The 27696-nt window shown below is 38.7% G+C and overlaps 1 protein-coding gene across 1 annotated transcript; it reads left to right on the top strand.

Annotated features, from left to right (window-relative positions):
• Positions 1-137: 137 nt before the first annotated feature.
• On the top strand, positions 138-26123 carry LOC138000257 (protein transport protein Sec24A-like). Its single transcript, XM_068846535.1, has 27 exons — positions 138-492; positions 2612-3510; positions 3818-3928; positions 4001-4072; positions 4561-4653; positions 4778-4806; positions 6625-6727; positions 7390-7516; positions 7636-7745; positions 7881-7947; positions 8876-8994; positions 9938-9983; positions 10343-10398; positions 12343-12444; positions 13314-13415; positions 14017-14140; positions 15075-15174; positions 15401-15459; positions 16290-16463; positions 17002-17112; positions 18148-18191; positions 18945-19079; positions 19359-19496; positions 20408-20512; positions 22210-22302; positions 23485-23588; positions 25301-26123. The coding sequence occupies exons 1-27, from the start codon at positions 276-278 to the stop codon at positions 25413-25415; spliced, it is 3555 nt and encodes a 1184-aa protein (XP_068702636.1). The 5' UTR covers positions 138-275; the 3' UTR covers positions 25416-26123.
• Positions 26124-27696: the final 1573 nt, after the last annotated feature.

Below are 27696 nucleotides of genomic sequence, written 5' to 3'. Positions count from 1 at the left end.
GTATTTGTAGGTACAAAGGTGCCGCTCATGAGGTCTCATGAGCACGAGATGGTCACGCGTGGTGACGCGCGCGTAATCACTTCGGTGCGCAATGCATTACATATGCCACGTCGCTCGGAACACATCTACTGCGCACACTCAAGATTTCTGCATCCGATTTCGTCGAATTAGCCTGAAAATTGGGTTGCACTGTCGCTGTTACAGCAATTTGCAAAATCCCTGTGAACACCATATAACAAGGAGGCATAGATCGATTCTTAAACATGTGTTAGGTGATGTCTGGAGGAGATTTGCCGCCGAGTAATTCGTTCTCGGTTGGTCAACAACAACTCTACCAGAACCACGACGCCGGAAACCATATTTTTCAATCTCCAACTCATGTAGCATTTAAGCAATCAGAGAGAAAGGGAACAAGCCAGGAAGACCAATTTACAACTGGAGTGAATAGCCAGGCTCAGAGTGCTTATAAAGAAATGAATCCAGCAACGAGAGGTGAGGATATCTGTATTGACAGATTGAGTTGCAGCGTCACCGAAGTTTACCCAAATTTACTTCAACTCAGTTTCATCTTACGGTTCAGTCTTTCCCTTGATTGAAACGAAAGAGACTGCGGAAAATAAACCTCAGAGATTTGTGGAATAAGACAAACTCACTAAAAAGTAATTTGGATTTACTTATATCCCAATCATTATGGCGTCATTGGTTTCTTGTAGCAGGTTAACTTGTTTCAGTTGAATCACCTGGCCTGGTTCTGTTACCAGTTAATGCTTCATGGTGTATACGTAATAAATTAACGATTTAAATAATTCACTCTTATCCGAACATCTTGAACATTTTTCAATTTAATTGTAAGAGAAATAAATGAAGGTATGCATTTCACATACTTTGGCAAGTGTTGGTAATGTGAGAAGCAGTCTCCCTAGGACATAGAGGAAGGCTATTGATTTGTGCAAAGTACATAATAAAGTAATTATACTTCGTCGCTTGACTTATTTGTGGATTGGTTTGAGTTTAATAGGTTATCTGGATGGATTTTTTTTCCTTTCACAATTTAGCAGTAATTATTGATTATGACCCAAGTGTCTCTACATGTACATGTAAAGTTGGCGAACAGTGATCCACATTCCTTCACTTTGAACGAGTTCTAAGTATTTTCAGGATTTTTACTGACAGTTTTTTAATGGAAGCTTGTTTTTTTCTTTGATAATTTGGTCATTTTCTAAACCACATCAATTTAAAAACAGCCATAAAAATGAAACTTTCAATAAACAAGTACTCATTACATTACTTACTCATTCTGAGGTGAATGCATGCAGGTACACCCTTTGCCCCTTAAAATGTGTCAACGCATTGCGACTTATTTCCCCGTCCACCAATAATTTTTATATTCTATACCTGGCAATTTGATATCTTAGTGACAGGTCTGTGAAGTTGTCACTTACACCCTCCAAATTCATTCTCTATAGTTTTAGGATTTATTATGTTGTACCTTTTTTTGAGTATGTGAGTTTCAAGTTGTTTGTGTATTTTTGTATGTTGTTGCTTTGCTTAGTCTGATTTCTTGCTGATAATTTGTTATTTTGAATACAGGACGTTCCGCTCCAGAGTCAACCCACCCCACAGTATTCTGACAACTGTTATATGATAGCAACCAACCCTAACCCTAATTTTTCTAAACTAAAATCAGTGCTTAGACCTAATCATTGAACTGAGTGCTCAGACATAATCATTAAAATCAGTGCTTAGACACGATAATACTAGGGCGGATTGACTCTGTAGGGAAATGACCAGTTATTGTTAATTTTGCACTAAACAAGAGCCTTTGTTGGCAGTAGGAAGGTGCTAGCAGGGCTCAGAATTAAAAAAAAATCCAGTTGCAATTTTAAGTTAAGAGTTCTAAGAAAACTTTAATGGTGAAAATTTCTCAAATTTTATTCACAAAGTGTATGAAATTTAATTGGGGGTAATTGTGTTGTGTTTGCCAGCGGTTTAACAAACAAATATAAGCCTTCAATGCATGTTTAAAGAAACTGCTGAAAATAGTGGATGACTAGCAGGGACTGACATTGCTGCTAGTAACACTACAATTTTGCCCCATATCTTCAGATTCAAACACTTGAAAAAACAACTTTTTTTAAATTTTTCATTTGTTTTAGGAAAATTAACATTAAAGTGGCAACTGACAACCCATCTGATGCTTTCAAATGTGCCTGATTGGTTCAAGGCCAGTCATTTACTTTTTTCAGTTTAGAGAGTCTACCATAAAATTTTTTTTTGCTCTCAAATTTGCTAATTAAAACAGATCAAAGATATGGGCATTCATTAAGTTGATACAGAAGAGCACATGAACAAGACTGCTTCAAAGCAAAAGCTTGCATGTACATCTTAAGATGCCATTTTGGAAGCTTTTATTTTGGTTTCAGGGTGAGATTTATTGACCGGTGGGAAAATCTATTACATTTTTTTCCTCAATGATACAAAATTTGCCTTTGCTGGTCATGCATGAGCTGGGAATTATTATAATAAAGTTCATGCTGATAGTCTCTTGTGGTTTCATTTACTCAATCCATGATAACCTCAATTACCCTTTTATGATATTTTTTAATGGCAGGCTACCAAGCTCCACATCCAGGTCATTGGCCTACGCCACCTGGGCAACAAAACTACTCAGACCACTCCTCAGCAGTTAATCATGCCCAAAGTCAGTCTTTGAGTAATTCTCTTGGACTAGCTGCAATGAACATTCCACTGAAGAGAAGCCCATTATCCAATGCCATGTCAAATGGACCTGTTGCTACGTTACCTCAAGGGCATCCTCATGTTGGATCTCCTCCTGCAACAAATGCATCTCTACCACCAGCTTCAGTGGGGAGTTCACCAAGACTGTCTGCTCCACTGTCACCAGGTGCTGCTTTGACAAATGGTCCTTCATCCCAGCTGTCAGCCTCTGCTATAGGTAATAACATCCAAGCGGGATTTTCACAACCTGGCTCAGCCTTTAGTCCAGTTACGCCATCTCAATCGACCTATCCTCCTCAAAAGTCCTCCCCAATGTCACCAGTTTCAGGAGTTCCTTTGCAAGGGCAGTTAAATACAAATACACAGTCCCAACAAACATATATTGGGCAGAATAAGACACCTCCTCCTCCATCAAATGTCCCTTTAGGACAGGATGCAGGGCAAATATCTGGTATGCTTCCAACTTCAGCTCCACAGGTAACACAACCGTTGTCTGCACTGCATTCAAACAAACCTAAGCGACCTGTCATGCCAATGAACACGGCACCTGGTTTCTCTGGACCTTCGCCAAGGTCAGCTCCTCCCCCACCAGGTCCCGCTGGATCAGCCAATTCTCCAAGATCAACCCCACCTCCTCCCTCAAATTTGCCAGGATCAGGTATGCCTCCAGTTTCATACAACAGTCCTGCAACAGGCTTTCCACCAGTGGGTCAAGATTCTTCAGCTGGAACAAGACCTATTTCTTCTCGTCGCAGAATGTATCCTGCCCAGGTGAAGTTTTGGTTAAGTTAACTTCAGTATTAGTTGATAATAAGTGGTGTGGCAGTCAACAGTATCTTGGATCTTGCTTGTTATCACCCTCTTAAGGGTAGAGCTAAACCATCTTGTCTTTTGCATTTATTTTTGTGCCTCTGCGAAAAAGTAATTTCTTTCAAAAAGCTGACAGTTGAGAAACCATGATAGACTGTCAGTATGGCCTTATTAAAGAGAACTGAAAAACTCCTGCAGTATCCAATAAAATAATAGTATTTTCTAATTCAATTAAGCATTTTGAATAACTAGAATTTATGTTTTTTAGACATCACCACCTTCAATGCCTGGGGTCCCTGCGGGTATAATGAATGTTCCAGGTCAGTCAAACCAATATCCTGGACAGATGCCTACTGCAGCTCAGCAGCAGATGTCCACTGTGAGTAAAATAAATTCCTCCTGATGTATTATATTTCTACAAGGAGTCTTATCAAGTCTTTTTTGTGTTCAGGGACCCAGTCCCTCACGGTTTCCATCACAAGGTAGTGGCCTGGAAGGTCCCATGGGAAGACTCTCAGTTCAGGTGAGAATCTATGAGCTCTTGTTTGCACTGTCATACCTTTATTAAGGGGGACATAGTTTTTCAATGAGTGATTAATGACAAAAAAAAAAGATAATTACTTTTCAGAGAAAAAAAAAGTACAGTTGTTTGTCTTTATCACCATTGCTTTTAACTGACGACAAGTTGTCTTGGTTGATGAAGTTTCATGCTTTTGTGCCAGAAGTCATACCTTCCAATCCAAATGAGATGAACCATTGGGGCCTTTCAATAATTAAGGAGAAAGCATCTTCTAGTTGTCATAAATAAGGATGATAAAGGGTTGGTCTCGTATTGACTAATTAACATTGGTGCCCATTTAAGATTCCTTGCAGTGGTCACATAGTCCTCTTGTCGAGGACAGATTGCAGAGACATTTTGTAAGCATCTTTACCAAACTGACTTAGCAAATTTACATACTGATACATCATCATCATCATCATTACTGAGATGGTAATTTTTTTGGTATCCAGCAACCCTCAGGTTGTCAGCCTGTCAATCTAATGGAACAGAGACACATTCTTCCGACAACTCCACTTGAACAGCCAATTCCTAATTTGGCATCGGTGAGTTCTTTTTTACCACATATAAATAATTGTCACTGTGCAAATTAATAATTTACTTCTATGGATAGATACGACTGGTAAGCTACTTTTGTTTAATGTTTCTTTTTCTTTTCTTTCCTTTCAGGATCTTCCAAAGAGGAGCAGTGATCCAAGGTTATTTTCAAACCTAAAATAGTGATATTCATTATTTAACTTGACCAAGGCTACAAATTTGGACAAAACTCTTAGGAATATTCCTGTGTGGACATCATTGGACGTGCACTCTCAAATGAAGTTTATTGGTCCACCCCTCTCCCCCATACTGATGTGGTGAAAAATATGGCCTGTACTGTGCAAACCTTTGGCCGGTTCTAAACCAACATAGGATTAGGGGGAAGTATGGAGAAGCTAATCCCATATTAGACAGACAAATTAGGGAATGAATATTTTACATTGGTGTGTCACATATTCCTAACAAGTTTTGTGCAAGATACATGTAAGCTGATTTTTAAGTTAAGCGTCAGTATCTGAGAGGTCACTGGACCTGGCTCAGCACATACAAACTTCCTGTCAGGTGAATTTGAGATCTGCCACCAAACACATTAAGATTTTTTGTTTGTTTTTGCAAGAGTACCAAACCTCATGTAGCAAGTACATTTTGAGTGATCTTTTCTTGGCAAAGAAGATTACATTTAAGGAGGCTCAAAAGGGTTTTCAGCTGAGCGCGTGCGCATAAGCCACACACGCAATTCGTAAGCTGCTCGTATCAGCTCATGATTCAAATGGGTGACCTCTAATTTTGCTCTCCTTTCTCCTAATTCCTATATATATGGAATATAAATAGACATCTCCCATTCACGAAAACTTTGAAAATTTACAACCTTTGTAATGGTCACTTAAGTCCATTCGTGTTGGCCTGTAGCTCCACTCGCGCACGGAATCGAATGAGCGGATGATGCATGTGTAAATGCTGATCTTGTAACCCCCTAATTTTTCCTGATTTTGCAAATTTACTCGTTTATATCTCTGCTTCCGGACGGTGAATTTTTTTCATTTTTTGCACGTTAGCTTAGATTAATTTAAACATTTGTCTTTCAAATTTAAAAAAATTCTGTTGATGAAAAAAAAAAAAAAGGTCAGAGACATTAAAAAAAAAACTGATTTTTCCGAAAAACTAGCGTACAGATTTTGTTGAATTTTAAATATTTTGGAGAGTATTTCTTAATTCTAACATTATCTGGTAAAACTGAATGGAAAATTTCACTGTTCTGTTTCTTTAAAAAAGACAACTTATGTTGATTTTAAGGCTCAAAGAAATGCCTAATAACGTTGCCATGGTAACGTTAGTTTGGAGGAAAAGGTAATGTGAGAAATCTGCGATGGGTACTTAATACCCTGGCCAACTGTATCTAAGTGCAGAATATGTTCATTTGTTTGAAAAAAGGAGAAACTATATATTTCTAGCCTCCTTCCTTACAGTGCAACGCACCTTATCATGACCACCCAACAAGCTTTCACATTTGACAATTACTTGTAAATACATCAACTCAACAACCCAAGCAATGGTGTTCAACTTATAGCTGTGCAAACTTTGCAAGGAATTGTGACTGTCAATCAAATTCGCGAATCCTGATTGGTGGACAATTTGTAAAAAACTTTGTTAGGTGGCCACTGTAAGGCACGTCGCACTGTAAGTTCCTTCAAGCGTTTTGTAAACTAAAAAAAAATTAATGTTTAACTTACATACATGTTAATCACTTACTGAAAAACTATGTCCGGGCCATAAACCCTTTGGCGTCCAACCCCCCAGCCGAAACCGGCCAGACTTAGTATTTTACTTTGTCTAACGCCAGACGATTTTACTCGTCAATGGGAAACTCCTGGGCGTCAATGTGTTAATGTCAATTTTGTAGGAACCATAGTGGTGCAAAACTTCCACACACTGTATGACTAATTATCGTCTTTATTGGCATCTGTTGTGTTTTATTTCAGTGTTCTGTGTTGCACCTTGAATGCTGTTCCTGAAACTAAGAGCCTGTTAACAAAATCAAAGCTTCCGTTAGGAATACACCTTCATCCTTTTAGGGATTTACAAGTAAGTGATGCAGGGTGACTTGGAGGCTGGGTACTAGTCGTTTTGCCACTGCAAAGTCTCATTGGTACTCGACTCATCACCAAGGGCTCTTTGTTTTTTAATAATTGTGATAGTCGTCAGCACTTGTTAACACCATGGTAGGGTCCTGGTCGGTGACCAATCTTGTTGGCAGTGAGATGGCTGTAAACTTGAGGTGTCCAGTCACCTCCCTCCTCTGTAGCATACTCCATTGATTGGCAATCCGCACAACTCAGCCACGAGTACCTAAGCTTGAAGTCATAGATAATGCCTGTACCACTGAGTCAACAGAGGTTGAGGAGAAAGAGGAGCGACAGGGAAGAAATAAAGTGACAACAGCCTTGTTTTCTGTTGTTTCTTTTTGACAAGTGAAAAGTGACTATACTCTAGCAGGCAATGCTCTTTGTTCCATGAAAAAGCAAACAGGTTTTTGTTAAGTCTTTCAAAGGCATGCTTGGTCAGTACTGTAAATTATTCTGAAATACATTATATGTACAGGAACTGTGTGCATATTTCTTGAAATGTTGTGGAGTTACATGTGACATAATTCCTGGCAACAGTGATGTTTTTGTCTAATTCAATAATCAAGATCTCTAAGAGCTAAGCTAAAGAATGCATATTCTTTACTGCTCTTTTTGCAATAGAATCTTCCAGTTATTCACTCTACTGTCATTACAAGATGCCGTTCCTGTAGAACTTACATCAATCCATTTGTCACTTTCACCGATGCCAGAAGATGGCGATGTCCAATGTGCTTTAGGGTAAATGAAGGTATGTATTATTTTCTGTCTTTCTCAAGTTTATTACTATAGCTCAAACAAGTGTACATAAGAAATAGCTATCTGTAGTGAATGGGGCCAAAATGAGATGAATGGTCTTTTTTGTTCTAGTTCCAGAAGAATTCTGTTTTGATCCCCAAACAAGACAGTATGGTGACCCTTCCAAACGACCAGAAATTAGGAATGCAACTGTGGAGTTTATAGCACCGTCAGAGTATATGGTTTGTTTAAAAAGTCATTGAGTTAATTTTCATAATAAGGCACAAATAGAATCCTTTTTTATTTTGGATAAGTAGAGAGTAGGATTTTTTTAGGAAATGTTAATTTCGCTCATTTTACTTATTTCATTTTCTCAGCTGCGACCTCCTCAGCCTTCAGTATTTCTGTTTCTTTTGGATGTCTCTTTTAATGCCCTTGAAACAGGTTGGTCAATTATTTCTTTCCATCCTTGGGCCGGGATGTATAGATATACTTGTGACTGCATATGTGTTTGCTTGCTGTTACCATCATGAATTGAATTTGTTGGTTATGTGTTCATCCACGATGATGATGACACTTTATTTCAATAGGGTACATAATTGCAGTCAAGACTATAGTCTCTCTTATGGTCCTTTAAGCTAATTTACAAAATGACTAATTTACCAATAGTTTGAATTTTAAAATATAGCACAACAAGATACTAGAGGGAGACAGTAATATTATAAAAGTTAAATTACTTAAATGCCAAGTTATAAAAAAAAATCAAAGTCTGATCATGATTCTTCATCATTTTTATCAGAACTGAACTTCACACCTGCATTTTAAGGATTTGCCCAATGTGTCTTCAACTGAAGTTAACAACATTTGTAATTAATTATTACTTTAGGATACTTTCATGCAACAATAAACATTTCAATGTCAACTTCAATACCTATCTGTGATATTTCTTTTTTAAATTTTCCTAATTGTTTATCGGATTTAACCCTTTTATCCTTAACGCAGTTCCCATTGATGAGTAAAATTGTTTGGTGAGATCTGGAAGTCTCATTCACACGAGGGAATGGGCAAAAAGGGACATAGTTTTTGAGTGGACCTGCAGCTGTCTGTCTAAAAAAGTTAGCGAGACTGCGAGTCTCTCTTTTGCTTGAAAATCGGCCAAGAGAACAAGATGATATGCAAGGGTGGAAGCAGTGAGCCTCCCTACGTGGGTCTCCCTGCGCCCATGCTACTCATGGCCTCTGCTTCGCCCCTCACTTATCACATTCTCTCGGTGGATTTTCAAGCAAAAGAGAGACTGCTTGCAGTCTAAAAAAGTATATTTGGGTATAATTATTAATACTTATTTTTGTTTTTGTTTTTTTTTCTTTTTAAGGGTACCTTCAGTTGTTTTGTAAATTATTAAAAGATAACCTGGACAAGATGCCAGGAGACCTTAGAACACAGATTGGATTTATAACATTTGATAGCACAGTTCACTTTTACAGCTTAAAGGTAGGTATTTGTCCCAAATGCTTATGCATGAAGTAGCAACAAAACAATCAGTTTTGTGAAAATTTTGCTTTGACCCATTGACTCCTGAACCATGCCCATGGACAAGTAAATTTGTCTGGTGTTAGACAAATTAAAGTCTATTAAGTCTCATTCCTATGCGTCAATGGGTTAAGAGGGGAACTTTACGAAGTGAAATCAGACTGAAAATCTAGAAGATGATGGCCTTTTTGAGGCCAAACATTGTCAACATGGGCAAATTTTCTCCCTCATTTGTTGTCCATGTTTTTGCAGTTATAATATGAAAGTTATGTCCAACCTTTTATGAATAGTAATAGGACTGAGTTGGGTACAATTCAGGGAGTAATCCTTTCATGCATGAGCATGATTACCACTGAATTGTATGACACAAAGTCTTATTACTAAACTTAACCAAACTTAACCTTAACAAAATGTGAGGATGAAAAGTCTTTTAATGCCTTTTTGCATGAAAAAGTTAAAATTTATATTCAATCTGTTTTGGAAACAGTACGAAAAAAGGAAGAAAGATCACATCCAAGTGCATGTGATTGACGCGCTAATGGCATAGGTCTCCAGCTACAGGTATCCAATTTGGAGTTGTTCATATTGAATACCTGCAATTGGACACCTACACGATCGTGCGGCATTTATGCGACAAATAGGTGCGCACAGAACCAATCAGATTGGAGAATTTTGTAATACTTATGATTACAGCATGAACTGGGTGAAAATGGGCCACTATTTACACAAAGGAAAAACAGTAACTGCTCTTCAGGTGCCCTAGAACACCCCCAGTTGGCAAGTAAAATTGTGTGGCGTTAGACACAGTAAAATCAGTGAAGTCTGACTCCCACTGGGTTATTGTTGTTTAACTTACGCATGTAAATTGTAGTCAAGACTTGTCCTTTTTCCTTCTCATTTTTAGCCAAAACTCAACCAACCTCAGATGCACATTGTGTCTGATTTAGATGGTAAGTGTATTGAAACCAGTTTTCTGTAATGTTCAGCTGGACATTGTGGTTGTGCTATGGATTAATTGGACATGTTTTTCAGTGAGTGGTTAAAGATAGAATTGTATTCATTTGAGAGGGGAAGACTGTCAAAACTGAGATATAAGGACACCTGCAAAGTCAGCCTGTCAAGATGCAATACAGGTGTTAAGACCTGGGAAGAAACAGCTAAGGACAAAATAGTGTTGAAAGGAGCAATGAAGGAAGGAACTGTCTTACAAGAGAGCAGCAAAATAAAATAAAAAGACCGTCTGCACATACGAAAAGAGCCAAAGAAGACTCATTTGGTTTGTTTTATTGTTTCTTTTTTTTTTTTATAGATGTCTTTCTTCCATCGCCAGATGATCTGTTGGTCAACTTAAATGAAAGCAAAGAGGTAAATGATAAACTTTGTATTGTTCCTGATGACCGTTGTCATAATTTTATGTTCATGTCTGTGCTATTTTTTTGCAATAAATTGGCATATTTAGTGCTGTAATTAAGGCCTTTATAAGGCCAATTTCATGTCAGTTCAAATTAAGCTTCACTTAAAGTAGAAGTTATGATAAAAAAATAAAATAATAATAATAATAATAACAACAATGATAATAATTATAATAATAATAATAGTAATAATAATAATAATAATAATAATAATAATGATAATAATAATAATAATAATAATAATATGAAGAAGAAGAACAAGAATACCAACTTTATTCGTTCACATCAATGAAAGGGAAGGATACCCTATCGAGGGTATTTGCCTGCAGCTGGATGTAAGTTACTGAGAGTCAATTTTGACGAGGGAGGAAAACTGGAGTACCTGGAGACAGCGATGTATCCAGGTTTTCAAATTTGGGGGTCCTCTGGACCCCTTTTTGAAAAATTTGGGGGTCCATTGCAAAATCTTGGGGGTCCAGCTAATTAATATTCAAGAATTAATATGCGATCTATTGCCTCTTAATTGCTGTTGCAGTACCCTTTCAGATTTCTAATTGCACAAAAATAAAGTCTTATCCCTCCCAACGAATATGTACTTAAAATGATCAATTTCTTTGAAACTGTTGTGCCTGTTGATTCATCGATCAAAATGTATGGGCTGTCAAAGCTCCATCGATCACATTGAAATCCGTATGCTGTAGGAGCTGTTGGCTCCAGTTGATAAATGATCTAGATCTCCACAGAAAAAAAAACAGAACTGAATCTCAATTTTCCGTAAAAGAGCATCATTTATTTTAACTACACTTGAGGTGTAATTTAGGAACAAAAGAGTAAACAAATGTTAGCGATCGATGCACAGGTCATGGCTTCGCCATGGCCAATGTTAATAATCAAGCGATTGAATACATTCAAGTTTCATGTTCAACACGTTAATTATAACACTAACTCTGAAAAAAAGTTGCATAATTTGCAAAACAGACAAGTTACGTGCAAAACAAGAACCGAGACGACGATGACACGTGCGCGTCCGCAATTAATTTTTTTATCAACAGGGTCGCACAAAACAAAAATTTAACATACTTTGCCTTTGGATTCTCTGTTATTTCGCTCACGATAAGCGAACTAATGCTTGAAATTTACTTGGAAAGCATGCAACAAACTGAACTTGGACCGAAATGTTTTATTATCACTGGCGGCAGATCGAAAGTGTCGCCGATTGCCTCACGTAAAAAAACAGCTCAGATCATGTCACGCAACACGTGCGAATTCAAAACTCGACTTCTGAAGCTGGACATAATGGTTGACAAAATGAAATTATTGGACTACGAAAATCCGAAAATAGCAGCTAACCTTGAAATTTAAGGAAGTCAATCATTTCTCCGTTGTGAGAAATGGGAATGTTCAATTTCCTTGTGAAATACGCCGTTCGCATGTTTTTCCTGGCGTTGGTAATTTGCATAAACATTCGATTTTTTTTCTGCGTCCAATTGGACCCTTTGTTCCACATTCTATGCGTCCAAAAGGAAAACGAGTGCGTCCCAGGACGCAATGACGCACTCTGGATACATCGCTGTGGAGAAAAAGCGCTCAGATTGAGATCTACTGAAACTCTGCCCACATACAACCTTGGGGCCAAGGGTTGAACCCAGGTCGCAGAGGTGGAAGGCACCTTTAATAACCGCTAAGCCGCCCTGGCTCCCATGTAAAGTGCCAAAAGTGGATATTTCTGAGAGTCTAAACTTTCGTTTTTGTTCATTAGAGTCTTACATTTGTAGACTTTTTGATATTACTGTGTTTACTGCTCTTTATTTTATCCATGTGTGCGACTTGAAAAGATCATAGTTTCTTGACATTTACTTGCCATGTCATTTAACTCGTGCGTTTTTGAAAATTTCAGCTTGTGATACAGCTCTTGGATTCACTTCCAGCATTGTTTAGCAAGTGTCCAAATGTACATAGTGCAACAGGAGCTGCTCTCCAAGCTGCCCTCAAGTTGGTTGTAAGTCTACTGTGCCTTAAACAAAGACTGTAACTTTAAAAGTTCCTCCTCTGTGTAACATGTTTCTGCTTCTAGGGGTCTTTACATTAAAAAACGATGCAATACTATTATTTTCTTTCATTGTTTGTATTTTAATTAGATTAGTGTAATGAATGTCTACAGTCTTCAACACAAATATTTGGGACACATTCTTCAGAGGGTCACATTTGGACTAAATGCCAATTAAATAAGATCAACCAAGTTCACCTTCATTATTTCCCCCTTTCCGAACATCCCCCCACCCCACAGTGTTGGTACACAAGCAAAGTGCTACATTGTACATTGCCCAATAAAGCTACATGGTAAGGGGGAAGGGTGGGGGGGGGGAGTTTATGAAGTTTTCGTTTTCTATTGTGAAAATGGGGTTGGTGTCCCAAACATTTTGAGGAAGATTGTAGGTTGTTTCACACAAATCCAAGCAAAATTAAAAAAAAAACGGGCAAAAGTGTCATGTTGTGGACTCATGAGGCGAAGCCGAATGGGTCTGCAACAAATTTTGACCACTGTGATGACGAATATCCTTGTCGATAAGAGTACGGACAATGCTGAACCACTTTCGATTTGTTTTTTACCCCAATATTCAACTCTAAAAAAAGTGTTTATTTCAGAGCCTGACCAAAATCATGACACAAAGAAAGAGCAAGCATTGTCGATAACTTTCTTGCAATATGATTGGTTTATTTCCCGAAATGAGCATTTCTGATTGGCTATTACATTGCATAACAAATTGATGCGAGCATGACGCAAGCTGGACTCTTATCAACAACGGCAAATTAGCCAATCAGATTGCACGATTACAAGCAATTGTGGTAAAAATTGCATTTCCTCAGGGCCCTATTGGTGGTCGTATAACACTCTTGCAAACAACACTTCCCAATATTGGACCAGGGGAGCTGAAGAGGAGAGAGGATGGACAAAAGTCCAGTCCAAAAGTAAGCATAATAATTATGTTAATGGTAACATAAATTCTGACCTAAAACTAAGTAAAGTTCAACTGAAACAACTTTTCAATTTTGCTACTAGCCACACTCACTTTTTATGCAATGGTTTTTTTTTACGATCAAATAGATGGAGTGGCAATGGCTCCTGTATTAGCCAATCATTCATTTTGAAAAGCTTTGGTTGAAAAAATACACCGGTACCCAAGTGTTATCGTTGATATGTAGATGACATTATTTGTAGTTTTTTAAAATTCTCATGATGCAGATATGTTTTTCATACCTGAACAAATGTCATCCCAACATTAAGTTTATAATGAAAACAGAAACAGATGGCAAATTGCTTTTTTTTTATAATTATTATAGTTTGAAAGTGAAATGGTAATGATATGCATGCAAATATCTTGTACGTGCCTTCCCCCCCCCTCCAAAAAAAAAAAAAAAAAAATAGTGAGTCTCCGAGCCCTAGATAAGATGGTCACATATCTCCAACAATTATGGCATGACTGTCTTGAAATGGGTGATCACTGGTGACAACTGGTGGCAAGGAAAATGTTTATCAATTATTAATATATCTTTTTTAACTTTTGCAAAGGATGTACAGAATCTATCTCCTGCAACAGATTTCTACAAGAAGTTTGCACTTGACTGTGCTGCTGAGCAAGTAGCTGTTGATATCTTTTTACTGTCAGGACAATATGCTGACATAGCAAGTTTAAGTAAGTGTGTTACTGTGGTTGAAGGGCCTAGGGTACATAAGGTTTGTTTCAAATTTTTGGCTGCTTATCAATTTTGATCAAAATCAGCTGAAATTTTGCAAGTGGCCTAGAATTGAACATGATTTTGTTCCCAGATTTGAGCTTCATTTTTGAGAAAGTGTTGATAAGCTATGCAGAAATACTGTCAGCTACACCTTTGAAACATAAAACGAAAGAGAACTTTTGTTTTCTTGAAACAATGGAATCAGTGAAGTGACACTTAACTGTGTTTGTTCAAAACAAAAGCGATAGAATTGAAATTTAACTTGGATGCATTTGTCGTGAGGTCAATCAAATAATGCACACATTAGTCTTTGGGCAATTTGGTTGTTGGATGAACAACGCCTGAAGATCAATAAAAATTTGCAACACTGGTTAAACTATACTCCACCTTATGTGAAATCACTATTTGGCTGCTGAGACAATTCTTTTGCTAACTTACTAAGTCAACCCCAGAGTGCCTGAAAATCAACTACAAAGTGTAAACTTTAATTTTAGGGATAACTACTCAGTGCTAATTGCACAGGGCCCAGTTGTTCAAAAGCCGATTAATGCTAATCCCAGATTAAAAATTAACCAAGAAGTTTATTTCTCTACTCCCAAATGCTGTTCAACGTTGATAATCAGCAAAAATTTACATTAGTAGATGTCGATCTTGATAAACAAAAATAAGCAAAAGAAAGTTTAAACAAAAAGTTGAAAACATGAAACAAAAGTTTACGCTAATCCTGGATTAAGTTAATCAGCTTTTGAACAACCGGGCCCAGGTTGTTTGCGAAATAACCCATACATTTATGCTGTATATTAGGTTCTTAAAATGTTCTGAAATAGTTTCTAGATGTATTTATTTGTTATCTGCAGTATCAATGGAAATCTTGTATTTTTGTTGTCATAGTGTGTGCATCAAAGTACTCTGGTGGATCAGTAACATATTATCCAGATTTCCATGTTAGTAGGAACCCTGCTGGAGCCGAAAAATTTGAAAATGAATTTATGTAAGTACAGTGGTTCAGAACCTTGTAAACCCAATGACTCCTGAACTGTCCACCACTGACAAGTGAAATCTTCTGGCAGCATGCTGAGAAAAATCTATTGAGTATCACTCCACAGGAGTCAGTGGGTTGAAGGGAACATAGTTTTTGAGTAGATGCAGAGGTTGTTAATCAATGTTTTGTGAAATTAAGAATTTCCTACTGACGTATTGACCATTCTTTTCTGTAGACGTTATCTAACAAGAAAGATTGGCTTTGAAGCAGTTATGAGAGTACGGTGTACAAAAGGTAAGATTTCACAGCTGGTTTTTTCTGCCTTGGTGGTCTTTTGGTTTCATAAAGAAATAGTATATTTTGTAAAGTTCAAGGGACACAGGTAAGAAAAAATGTGAAAAATACATGTAGTCTTGCCTTACTGGTGCCATGTCAGATAAGTTTGTTTTCTCCCACTTTATAAGATCTTGTGATGTCAAACACAGGCACATGAGAAAAAGGTGCTACATAGCTTGGGTACCATTGTATTTTTTTTCAATCATCAGTTGACACAGAGCTCTGTGAAAATTTGTGCAAATGGCTTGTGAACAGTCTATTTTAAAAAAAGTGTCATAGGACATCATATATTTTTTTCTTGGTTTTGAGATTACCTGCCATTTCCCTACGGAAAAAGCTATGAGGAGGTCGTTCACCACTTGCTGCCATCTTGAATGATCAGTGACTTCAGACAATTTAATTTATTAACTTCCGTCAGTTGTGATGAAAGCAGAAACTGGGCTAGGGACATTGCAACAAAAGTGGGGCATCAGTTACAGGGTGCTCACACACAATTTGATTGCACTGCAAACATCTATTTTGATAAGGGAAAAAGTTCTGAAAAAAATTACTGGGAGAAAAACCCTCAAAGTCAGATGAAAGATCAACTGTATACATACATATGCAGAATCACAGAGATCTTAAAATGTAATGCACCTATGTGAGGAAATTTTAGTAACCATCTGATACAAGAGGAAAGTCATTGGGTTGAATCCTAAGGCAGGAGTGGCGTTGGAAATGTTTTAAATAACACCCAGATCTGTAATTTAATACTTCATCCCTGTTCTTGCTGTTTTTTTTCAAATCAGGCCTCTCAATCCACACGTTTCATGGGAATTTCTTTGTTCGCTCAACGGATTTGGTTTCCTTGCCAAATGTTAGTCCTGACAGTGGGTTTAGTATGCAAATCGACATTGAAGACACCCTGACAGATTCCAACATAGCAGTTTTTCAGTCTGCACTTCTGTATACAAGCAGCAAGGGTAAGTGGTGACACAACCCAAGTTCCTCTACTTTATTCTGAAAGTTTTCCCCAAGTGTATTAGCTGAATGTAGATGTAGAGGAATTTTGGTTTATATTTGTGACATATCTACTTGTGAAAATTGAAGGGATATTGTGATATTGGGAGTAATAAATTATTACGTACAAGATCTTCTGAATCAAAGAAATGTATATATTGAACTGCAGGTTATAGTCTTCAATTATATACAAGTACATTTCTTTCATTCATTGAGGAACAAATGAACCCAACAAATTGACCTGCTTCCAACTTCCACATTTCATACTAGATCTTCTGTTGTTTACCTATATTTCATTCACTATTTTTTTGGTGAAATTGGGTTTAACACTGTTGAATTTTCTAATAGTAAATACAATAGTATTAAGGTCATTGTTATAATTATCTTCTGATAGTCTTCTTTGTGGGTTACAAAAAATCCCTAGAAACCTGGAGCAAACAAGGAAATTTCAACCTTAGAGACTTGATATCGTCCTGAACACAAACTTTAATCTGTCCCTAGGTGAACGTCGTATCAGAGTACACACTCTTGGTTTGCCAATTACAAACAAACTGGCTGATTTGTATGCCACCGCTGATGTGCAAGCGATTGCCACTCTGCTTGCAAAGATGGGTTAGTTTTATGTTTTCAGTACAAAGCATGTTTAGACGTTTAACTGTCATCAAGTAGCAAAACAAGTTAATAACAAAGTTACTGTTCACATGAAATCTTTGTTCCTTCATGCCGTTACCAAAAGTGTCTTAGCAAGCCCCACATCCCTCAAGCTTCTTGTCTTCTTAGATTTGTGAAACCCGAAAACATTTAGGCCGGGACTTTGCAGTTGTCCTTTGACAAGCAGCTCATCATTTTCACGTCGCAAGTCACTATATTCACCACCAACAGTGGCATTAACACGGTGATTTGTTGACCTAATAGACCAGTGGCACTCTGGAACCAAGATTAGCGACCTGGCTTCCTGGGACTCTGATTTTTCAGTTGTCCTTTCATCCATTTCTGTCAAGCAGAGAGGCCATCAGATTTTTCAGACTATATATTTTCCAGAATGTTGAAACGCAGAAGGAAAGGACTACAAAGAGAAGAGGAAATGTCACTGTATATTTAAAGGAGCTACGTCACGTTGTTGTAGGGTGTTTAGGCGAAAATCTTAAGTTAATCATGAGTTTAAAAACAGGAAGTGGTAATGTGGAATTCCTTTACTGATAAAACTATCATAAGATGATTCTGATCAAAAACGACCATTACTCAGGCGGTTTGCCATAAACTTGAAAAACATTGTCCGATCTTTTTCAAGGTTACCCAAATACAATCCGGTTCAATCTTGTCCATTTGTGTCCATCCATGCTTCTATTTCCTTTTGCTGTATTTCGTTGATGTTGTTCAACAGTTTTAATTTGTTATTGCAATGTTTCGTTCTACTTGTTGGGCATTTGGGTATCATGAAATTACATCATTTTGAATGACGATAGGGAAGGCAAACCAATAATTATTACAATTTACAACTGCAACTGAAGGAAGTCCAACCAGACCCTCTGAATCTCATGCTTGGTGCCGTAACCACACAACCTTGGTGTCTCCCTTGACAGACATCTTAAAACTAATAATTACAGATTACAGCAACTTATAAGACACCTTTTTCTTCATTTTAAGCTGTGGATAGAACCCTGTCATCCTCTCTGGGTGATGCAAGAGAGGTAAGTTGAACTTGCTAAACGTCGTGCACCGAATGTTACGAAACTTCAATTAGTTGAACTCATCTTTAATAGACAAACTTGTGATCTACAATCTTGGACGAAATAAAATGAAGAGTGCTTCCCCCCCCCCCCCCCCCCAAGTTGAAGCCCGCCATTTTTTCATCATTTAAATTGGGGGGAGGGGTGGTCTTCATTTTTCATTTGAAATTATTGTAGCCAGGGGTGGGGGATGGGGCTAAGCAACTTTGTTGATAGTATCGAAACCTGTTCAAGACTGCGTTGTTGTAAGGTTCTTTGGCCATGGCTTTATTTGGCACCTTACCGTAAAATGACGACGGCCGCGGTGGGGATGAAGACGAATAGTAATCCATCATTGTACGCCTTAACTATAATAACCATTGTAACAGAAAATTGCGAAAAGCTAATCAAAAATTATTCTACAGAAGAGTTTAAAATTAAGTTGTGTTCAGAAGAAGAACACGTGTTGTAACTCGTTAGCCAACCTTACGGGGCGGGAGATTTCGTTCATTTATAGGTACGTTTTATGTGTGTGGTAAGTGTGAGGTCATGTGTGTTTACTATAAGTGTGTAATGATAGTATATTGTAAATATAAGTATCTTTTTGTTTGTAACAGAGATCTGTGTAGTTTGTGTTCCTTGTAAGTAGGTTACGAAATGAACTGAATTAAAAACGTACTTTACCAAAAAAGCGATTAATTTCTAATCTTTTCGTGTTTTTCGTTGCTTCAACAGGCTCTGATGAATGCATGTATTGATGCTCTGAGTGTCTTCCGGACATCAGTTGCAAACCAGCCTCAAAGTAGTGGATTAATAGCTCCTTATTCTCTCAGATTGTTACCGCTGTTTATTCTGGCCATTATGAAGCATGTAGGTATCAAATAGACCATTTCCGAGTTCATGCCTGCCTCCTCTTTAAAGGGAATCTAAGTGGGAAGTTTTTGTGGTGGTAATTAGTTATACTTTACATATGACTGAAAACTAATTTTCATCAGAAAAACTTCTTACTTAGACTCGCTTTGAAGAGAAGGCAGACATCAACTCGGAAATGGCCTATTGAGCGGGTTTCAGTAAAAACCTTAAAAGAAATTTCCCAATGGCTTTGAGCTTAAACATATTTGCGTTAACCTGTCCGTTTGACGATTTCAGATGGCGTTTCGTCTTGGCTCCAGCCGACGATTGGATGAGCGTTGCTTTGCGATGCAGCAGTTGAAGGTGATGCCTCTGAACCTGGCTATGCTGTCCATCTACCCAAAGATGTATCCAATTCACGACCTCAGTGATGAGGTAAGGCGTGGCTCTTGTACTTTGATAAAGTAAATAGTATCAGGAAGAAAAAAAAAACACTAACGGCAGCGCTTCTCCTAAGCCGGGATTGAAGGAGAAAAGTGCAAAAACAGACAGTGTTCAAGTCTAAACGAAGGAGTGAAATGGTCCTCGCACGTAACTGGACAATTGTCTGTTATAGTCACCTGAACAATTCAGGTGGCTACAAGAAACAATTCCTTAAAAGATGACTGTAAAAGCAGGTCGACTATAAGAGACAATTGCTCAAATTGCCCAGTTAAGTGTAAGGATTACTTCACTCCTTTGTCTATAACCTGCTCTTCAAATGTACAGTGGAACCTCTCCTTTGGGACACCTCTATTCAGGGGACACAATTTGGTCCCGGAAAAATGTTCATAGAGAGGTTTTCAATTGAGTGTCGAAAGTAATTAGCAAATTGCTTTGGTTTATGATTAGTTCACTCAGTGATTGGTTCAAAGTTCTTGCGCCACTTTTTCAGCCACTCAAGTATCTTTGAGCTGTTTTCCTTGATCAAAATCTTTTGGTTTATCAAGACCTCACCCCATGCGACCCAGCGAGTCATGTGGCATTCAGTGCTAAATGAAAATGAGTTCCTGAAGTTTAAACTTGGAGTAAATCAAAATCAAAAACGAGACTGAACTCAACCCAAACGATAGCCTGCGCAGCTGGTGGTATTTTTGGAGATAGAGGCACATTAACGAGCGGCGAGGCCGCGCGGAGAATGGGGAGGGCGCTCCTCATTCTCCGCGCCGCCTCGCCGCTCGTTAGTTTGCCTCTCGCGACAACAATACCCCCAGCTTGGCAGGCCACCCAAACGATTTATCCAAGTGTTCTTAATTAAGCACAGAATCCGATGTATCTGTAACCAGTGGGTCTGTTTTCTTTTCAAGGGAGCTGTACAGACCAAATCAGGCCTGGTTGCTAAGCCTCCTATTTTTCACCTCTCGGGCGAGAAGCTGAGTCGCAAAGGAATATTTTTGATGGACACCGGCCACGTAAGTGTAATAGTCATCTAAGAGTTGAAGGGTTATTCGGTTTGCTTCTAGGCAGCTTTTGCCTTGCCGTCCACGGTAATCTCCGTTTTCTGTTTCTTAAAACTCACAAAACGTTTGCGTCCACGAGCGCGTTTTTGGCCACACTTGACCACCGAAAATGGATTGAAAACATACCTTTCGTCACTTTGCTTTGCTCGACCTTACTTTCTCGGTACTGCGCATGCTTGAACTGTCCCCACGGTTTTATACTAATAGCAAAATGAATATACATAAATTAACTAGAGCAGTATTTAGCTCCAAGCAGGCAATCAAAGTTGAAATCAAGCCAAGCAACTGAAATGCAAGGTCTCCCACCGTTTGCCTTTTTTTACGAGAAAGTAATACTGGGACATGCAATTGCATGCGACGTAAACGTTTTGAGAACCTCTTTTTTCTCATGTCCACAACAAGATCCCGCATCTCCGTTTTCAAAAATCCCCTTTACTCTACAGAGAGCTTTAAAAAGCTCCGTTTTCGATTGTATCAGTGTGGACGGAATGCGAAAACGCTATGCAGGCTGTGCACGGGAATTTTACATTTTGGAAGCTTTCCGTGTCGTGCGAAGAAACAAGGGCAAAGTCAAAGATAAAATATCAAAACAGCAATGATCGTGCGGTGCGCATTATTGTTTATTTTTTGCCGTACTTTGCCAAAGAACTGCATTTACAACTTCAAACGATAACGAGAGCATGCAGCACTTTACAGTGAATCGTTCGTTCTTCAGTCTTTTAAAGTGCCGACAAATTCAGTTTCCACTGTACTTTGTCGTAAATATATATTTGTTGTTTTTACAACCTTTTTATTTAATACTCATCTTGCTAATCGCTTTGAAATTGGTCATAGTTTGATCCATGACCGAGCAATGAAGGGCAATGGGGTCGAGACTGGGTTGACGTCACTAATTACTTCAAAGAACTATCCCAATGCAAGTGATAGACACTTTAAAACCCGTTCGTGCCCATCCGGTTTTGTATACTTCGTCCATATTGTATAACGTCAACGATATGGAATAATACTTTTCTGGTAATGTTTTTCTGCTGCGTTTGTGCTGAAATTGACCTTTAAGGAAATACGTTATCAAAATGGCAAGGGAAAACTTACCTTGTCCACAGCTGGAGCAGTAATTGGAACCTTCAGCAACGGTAGCCTTACAGAGGAAACAAAACATGGTTCTCGTTCGTTGAGGTAGAAGGAAAAGCTAGTAACTTAACCCATTGACTCCTAAGAGTGAAACTTAATAAATTTTGCTCTGTCCAACGCCTGCCGAGTTTTTGAGGTGTGAATGGGTTAATTTGACTCAGACAAAAACAATGTCGCCATTAATAGTGCAGGTGCGGAAATTTCGCAGGTAGCGGCTTCATATATGAAAAATATTCTTTGACGTCTTGCACCGCTGGCTGGAGGCGACTAAAGACGCCTAGCATGGTCGATCATTTTGAATTTGCTGTGATGATTTGTAATTTGCTGTGGATGATTTGAATTTTCTGTGAGTGATTTGAAAATGTTGTGAGTGGTTTGAATTTGTTGCGAGTGATTTGAATTTGCTGTGAGCATTTGGTTTTGATGTGACAGTTGTGGGCCACCGTATCTGATCCCGTGATTAGCTATTTTAAAGATTATGGATTTTCGTGACAATGTGACAATTTTTTTTGTCCTAGGCATTTTATGTTTGGGTTGGACGAGATGCTCCTATTGATGTTATTCAGCCCTTGTTTGGCGTCGCAAACTTTACCAGTATTCCAGATAATTTGGTAAGTGACTTTTTTTAAACATTTTGATGCTGGCTAGGAATCGCAGGCTTTACTATGGAGGTGGCGGGGTCTAGTGGTTATGGTGTTGGGTTTGCATGCGGTTGCCCCGGGTTCAAATCCCGTTTAAACCTCTGGGGGCCGTTTCTCGAAAAAAGTCCCGAAAATTTTTCGGGCCCGAAAAGCCATTTGTGAAACTGCCAACCGCTTGTTTTGGAAATCCGATCTTTTAACATGTGTTCAAGGTAACAAAAAGAAAAATACTACTTAAATTCTCTCTATTCTTGAGATACAAAGGGAATTGTGACACCCGAAAATGGCTCTTAAAGTTTCGGGACTTTCGAGAAACGGGCCCCATTTTCGGATGTCACAATTCCTTTTGTAACTCAAGAACGGAGGACATTTAATTCGTCAAACTTCACAGTTAATTTTCTTTTTGTTCCCTTGAAAAAAATTTAAAAGATCGGCTTTCCAAAACATGCGGTTGGCAATTTCAGAGATGGCTTTTCGGGCCCGAAAAGGTTTCGGGACTTTCGAGAAACGGGCCCCTGGTTTGGATTTGTTTCCGGTTGTCCCGGATTCAACTCTACCACGCTTTGTAAATAGCCAACTGGTTGCCTCCTGCCCACCGGGGTTCTTATAGATGTTTTTGTCAAGTTTGAATTGTTTCTTTCAGATTAATTAATAAAGTGGGGTGCCTTTGAACTAGCCAGATAGCCAAGTGCACTTCCACTACGAGCAAAGTGTTACATTTTCTACTAACGAGATACTGTTGATTGAAGGTTTAACAATGCAGGATTTAGCCTCTCTTCTTCCATGAATCACTCTTTTCTCGAAGTGTGTGTTATAGACGGAAAATGGAAATGACCCGCGCCCAGAAATGGACAGTTTAAGCAATTGTCGCTTTCTAGACACCGCACTTAACTGCTGGACAATAGGCCAGTTTCGTATTTTTACGGTTGGGTTGGATCGAGCATGAAATGGAGGCTAATGCGGGGAATCTTTTCACATGCAAAATTATTTCCCCCGCAGTAGCCTCCATTTCATGCTAGATCCAGGCTAACCGTGAAAATACGAAACTAGCCTATTGCTTAAATTTTTCAGTTAAGTGCGCGGATCACTTCGATCCTCCGTCGCTCTTTTCTCGCGAGTCAGAAAATTCTAACGTCACTCCTCTTTTTTCAGGGATCGCTTCCAGTTCTGGAAAATCCACTGTCGGAGAGAGTGCGAACGTTTATTGATTACTTACAGTTGCAAAGAACTTGCCACGCCAACATATACGTTATAAGGTGAGTTAATGAAAATCTTTAACTGACAAGAAATATTTCTCTAGTATTTTAACCACAATTGATGATAATCTCGCAATCTGATTGGCTAATTTTCCGTTGTCGATAAGAGTCTAGACAACGCTGCTCGCGTCATGCTCGAGTCAATGTGTTACGCAATTCAAGAACGTTCATTTTGGAAAATAAACCAATCAGATTGCGAAAAAGTTATAGAAAAGGCTTGCTCTTTCTTTCTGTCACGCTCTGAAATGAACATTTTCTTTGGCGTGGAATATTGTGGTAAAAACAAATTGAATGTGGTTCAACGTTGTCTGTACTCTTATAGACAACGATATTCGTCATCACATTGGTCAAAATTTTTTGTGGACTCACGAGGCGCATAACATTTTGACCACTTTGATGATCAATATCGTTGTCGATAAGAGTACAGACAACGCTGAACCACATTCGATTTGTTAATTATCCTTTTTTGCAATAATGAAAATAATGATAATTATAATGGGTGAACAAGAAATCATGAAACTACGAAAACGATAAAAGCTATGTTGCAAAAGGATCTTAACGTTTCCTTGTAACGCCTGAGGTAATTTGGCAGGCGTCTGCTCAGTAACCTGGTCTCTGACTGATTTCTTGGCTTGGGATGGACTTGTTTAAGGGCATTGCCCCGGTTTATGATTATGCAGGAAATGTAGATCTTAAGTAGTGTCATTGAAATCCAAAAAGAAAATTGGAGGTAACCACGCTTTTTTCCAAGATAATCGTTCATGAATAATATTTGCAAAGAGCTTTAAAATACAAAGCAATGTATGGCGTTCTTTCTCAAAGCTTAATTATCTCTCGAAAATGCATGGTTACCCACTAATTTTTTTTTTGGATACCAAGATCTAAGATCTACTTTCTTCGGATAGTTTTGAACCGCGCAAAAATCTCACCGATAGGAAATCCGAGTATCTCGAGATGCGCAGAGCGTATGCGCAATAACAATAGTAGGCACCCTCCTTTCGGAATTTGGAAAATTTATTTGTATTTCATAAGAGTTGTTGAAAGCCCAGTTCAACCATAACTGGATTACTGGAAACGTAAACTGAAGGTTATTATTCACTGGTCATAAACAAAAAACGTTCCCACAAGATTTTTAGCCTAGACTCTTTTTCCTTCAGGATAAAATTACCTTAAGGCTTTTTCTACGGGCAAAATTCCCCGGGGACTCCCATATAAAAAAGGGAGGGATGCTCGTCGGAAATTTTAAATTAAACCCCTAAAGGAGACCAATTTGGGCGTGGCCAAGACTCTTTTTTTTTTTTGGCCCCTAAAAGAAACCATATTAAAATACAAAGAAACAAAAAATACCGTGAATTTTAATTTTGGCAAAGACATTATCATCCAATACAAAATGTAACTGTACACTTTTATTTTTCTTCGCGCGCAACCCTGAAGGAGAGACCTTCACGGCCCAGAACACCCTAAGTGAGACCAAAATCCGAAATTTACACCCCTAAGCGAGACGACGAGCATCCCTCCCCTTTTTAGATGGGATTTCCCCCGCCGGGCAAAATTCAAACCGTGAATGGTATTTAATCGAGGGTAAGTGTTCATCACCTTTGGAACAACTAGACCCGGACGTTTTCTTAGCGAAAGGTCATCTTAAAATACGAGTTTTGTTTCATATGTTGTCCGTCATTATTGACTCCCGTTTGTTTGAAATATCTTAACAGGGAGGATAGTCGGATGAGAATGCTTTTCCTTCAGAATTTGGTGGATGATAGATCAGAATCTGTTATGTCCTACTATGAGTTCCTTGTGCATCTTCAAAAGCAGATTTCAAAATGAATTCTTGTGGTCGATGTCCTCGCGTTGAAACGTGGGTCACTAACTGCAGAGTCGTCGCACATGGAAGATTTCACGGTGATCTCTTTTTGGAGGTTAATACGGTCTCAAAGCCAAGATCAGAGCTGCTGCATTGCTTCACAGGGCAAGGGATTAAATAAATAAATTCACAAGAGCTATCCATCATTTCTTTTGATCAAGTCAATGATTCGAGAAGCGAACTGCACGATAATTGACACGTCCTGAAATAGTAACCAAACAGGATTTCAAGTACAAGGCACCATGAATTAACCGCCCTCGTTGCTGCCAGATCCGTATTCCGAACGATTAAGTTATTACTATAGGGGTGGAATAATTACGATTAGGAAGTTTGGGTCGAGGGTTGATCTCGCAAGGGTAAACTTTCCGTGCTAACGGGCTCCCGTGTTTCAGCGTCCTCGATCCACAAATGAAGAAAGGAGCACCTTGCTCTCTTCTTATCGAGCACCAACTTTAATTTGCTTTCTTTTTCAGTAATGGTTTTGCTTTTATTCAATTTAGACGAGAACGATTGTTTTATATTTTGGAACGGCGTGTTTTTGACAGTGCTCAACGGAAGGAATGTTTATAAAATTAATTAGTGATTGGCCGTCAGAACATGAGTATTTGTTATTGTTCTTGTGGAAGTTTAGGGTATTGAGACAATTTTAAATACATTATTTCTTGAACGTTCTTTTGTCGTCCCATTTGAATTCGAATTTCACCGTGAGATGAGCTGTACAATTCGTGATTCGCTCGCCCACACGCGAGTGTTGTCTTTTTCGCGGGTCTTGTTGATTTCTCGGGTGGCGTGTGATACCTTTTGGTTTAGGACGCCGGAAAGTGTATTCACCTGTGGGCGCACGGAAGCCGCACAGTAAAATTTAGCTGCTCGCGTCCGCTGATGGATCGGAAACGGGCAACTGGAATAATCGCGAAAACCGGAAAATATATATTATTAGATGTGGTGGGCTAAATCTCGAAACGTTGGTGCGGTGACCAATTCTGGGTGCACAAAAGATTCGATCAAAATATTGTCTGGTATAATTGCTTTTTAAATAAATGGATATATTTGAAGTGCGGATTACAGACCAAATGGAGAAGTGAGCATCGCACTTGACTGAACAATTTAAGCAATTGTCACCTATAGACGCCTGTAAAATTCAACGAGACTTGATCCCATGACCTCTGCGATGCCAGGGCAATGCTCTACCAACTGGATTATGAAGCCACTCATTTGGGAGCGGTCAATTTGATGAGCTCATGTGGTCCTGTGTAAGCAGTTTGTAGAGCATTGCCTCCGGCATCACAGAGGTCATTGGTTCGAATCCCGTTGTAGTAACAAATAAACAAATATTTTTAAGGGTGTCCTTGCGTACATTTACAAGGAATCCCATTCTACAGTTTGACCCCCAAACTTGGTAGCAACGACCCCATCCTACGATGACACCAAAATTCACTATCCGCACATATTGAATCTGCTGTGACCGTCTGAGTTAGCCTTGATGTGACACCAAATTCTCCCAACGAGCCAACAAAGTAATCTATGGTATTACTTATTACTTTCGCCTAACCAAAGAATATTTCTTTTCTTTGCCTTTCCTAAGATCACGTGACGTTTTCGTTACTTTATGTTTTCTATGTAAACTGTCAAATTGTGAGTTAAAGCAATCTGTGTTGCGTTGTTGGGTTAAAGGGTGTCTCGAGATCACCTTATGTGCATGGTTAGTGCTTTCCTCGTGCGATGAACCAGAGCGTCCTGTTCAGGAGAAAGTTGTTGTCCACCGCCTCCTAACAAGCTAATGATGCTTGCGTTCATTTATTTCCAATATGCCCCGTTGTTGTTTATGAAGAGACTTGAACCAATGAAATAAGTTTTTCACCGTAGTGATGAACGTTACTTGAAGAACTAACGATGCATGGTTAAACTGAATTTTATACCATGACGTCTGCGATACAGTTGCAGTGCTCTGTTTTAGTTGCTGATTGATTTACAAGTCGGCCGCAGTGGGTGTTTCAATGATCTATCTGTGTATCCATCAGGACTGAGTGGTAATACGAAAGAGTAGGTTTGGTATGGGGTTGAGGGGATGCGTGGTCCAGTTATGTTTTATACGTTAAGTTAGATAATCGTTCAAAATACTTTGAGTAAGTCTTTGAAGCCATCATCAGATGGCAATCAGTCAGTCATGAAACAGACAGGTCAGAGACTATGATTTTTCGATGATGCCTAGGGCAAACTCAGAACAATCCGAATATTGACGAC

The sequence above is a fragment of the Montipora foliosa genome, chromosome 4, assembly GCF_036669935.1.
Source record: "Montipora foliosa isolate CH-2021 chromosome 4, ASM3666993v2, whole genome shotgun sequence".
In the NCBI taxonomy this organism is placed as follows: domain Eukaryota; kingdom Metazoa; phylum Cnidaria; class Anthozoa; order Scleractinia; family Acroporidae; genus Montipora; species Montipora foliosa.
Note: the sequence above shows the minus strand (reverse complement) of the source record. Positions and strands in the feature narration are given on the sequence as shown.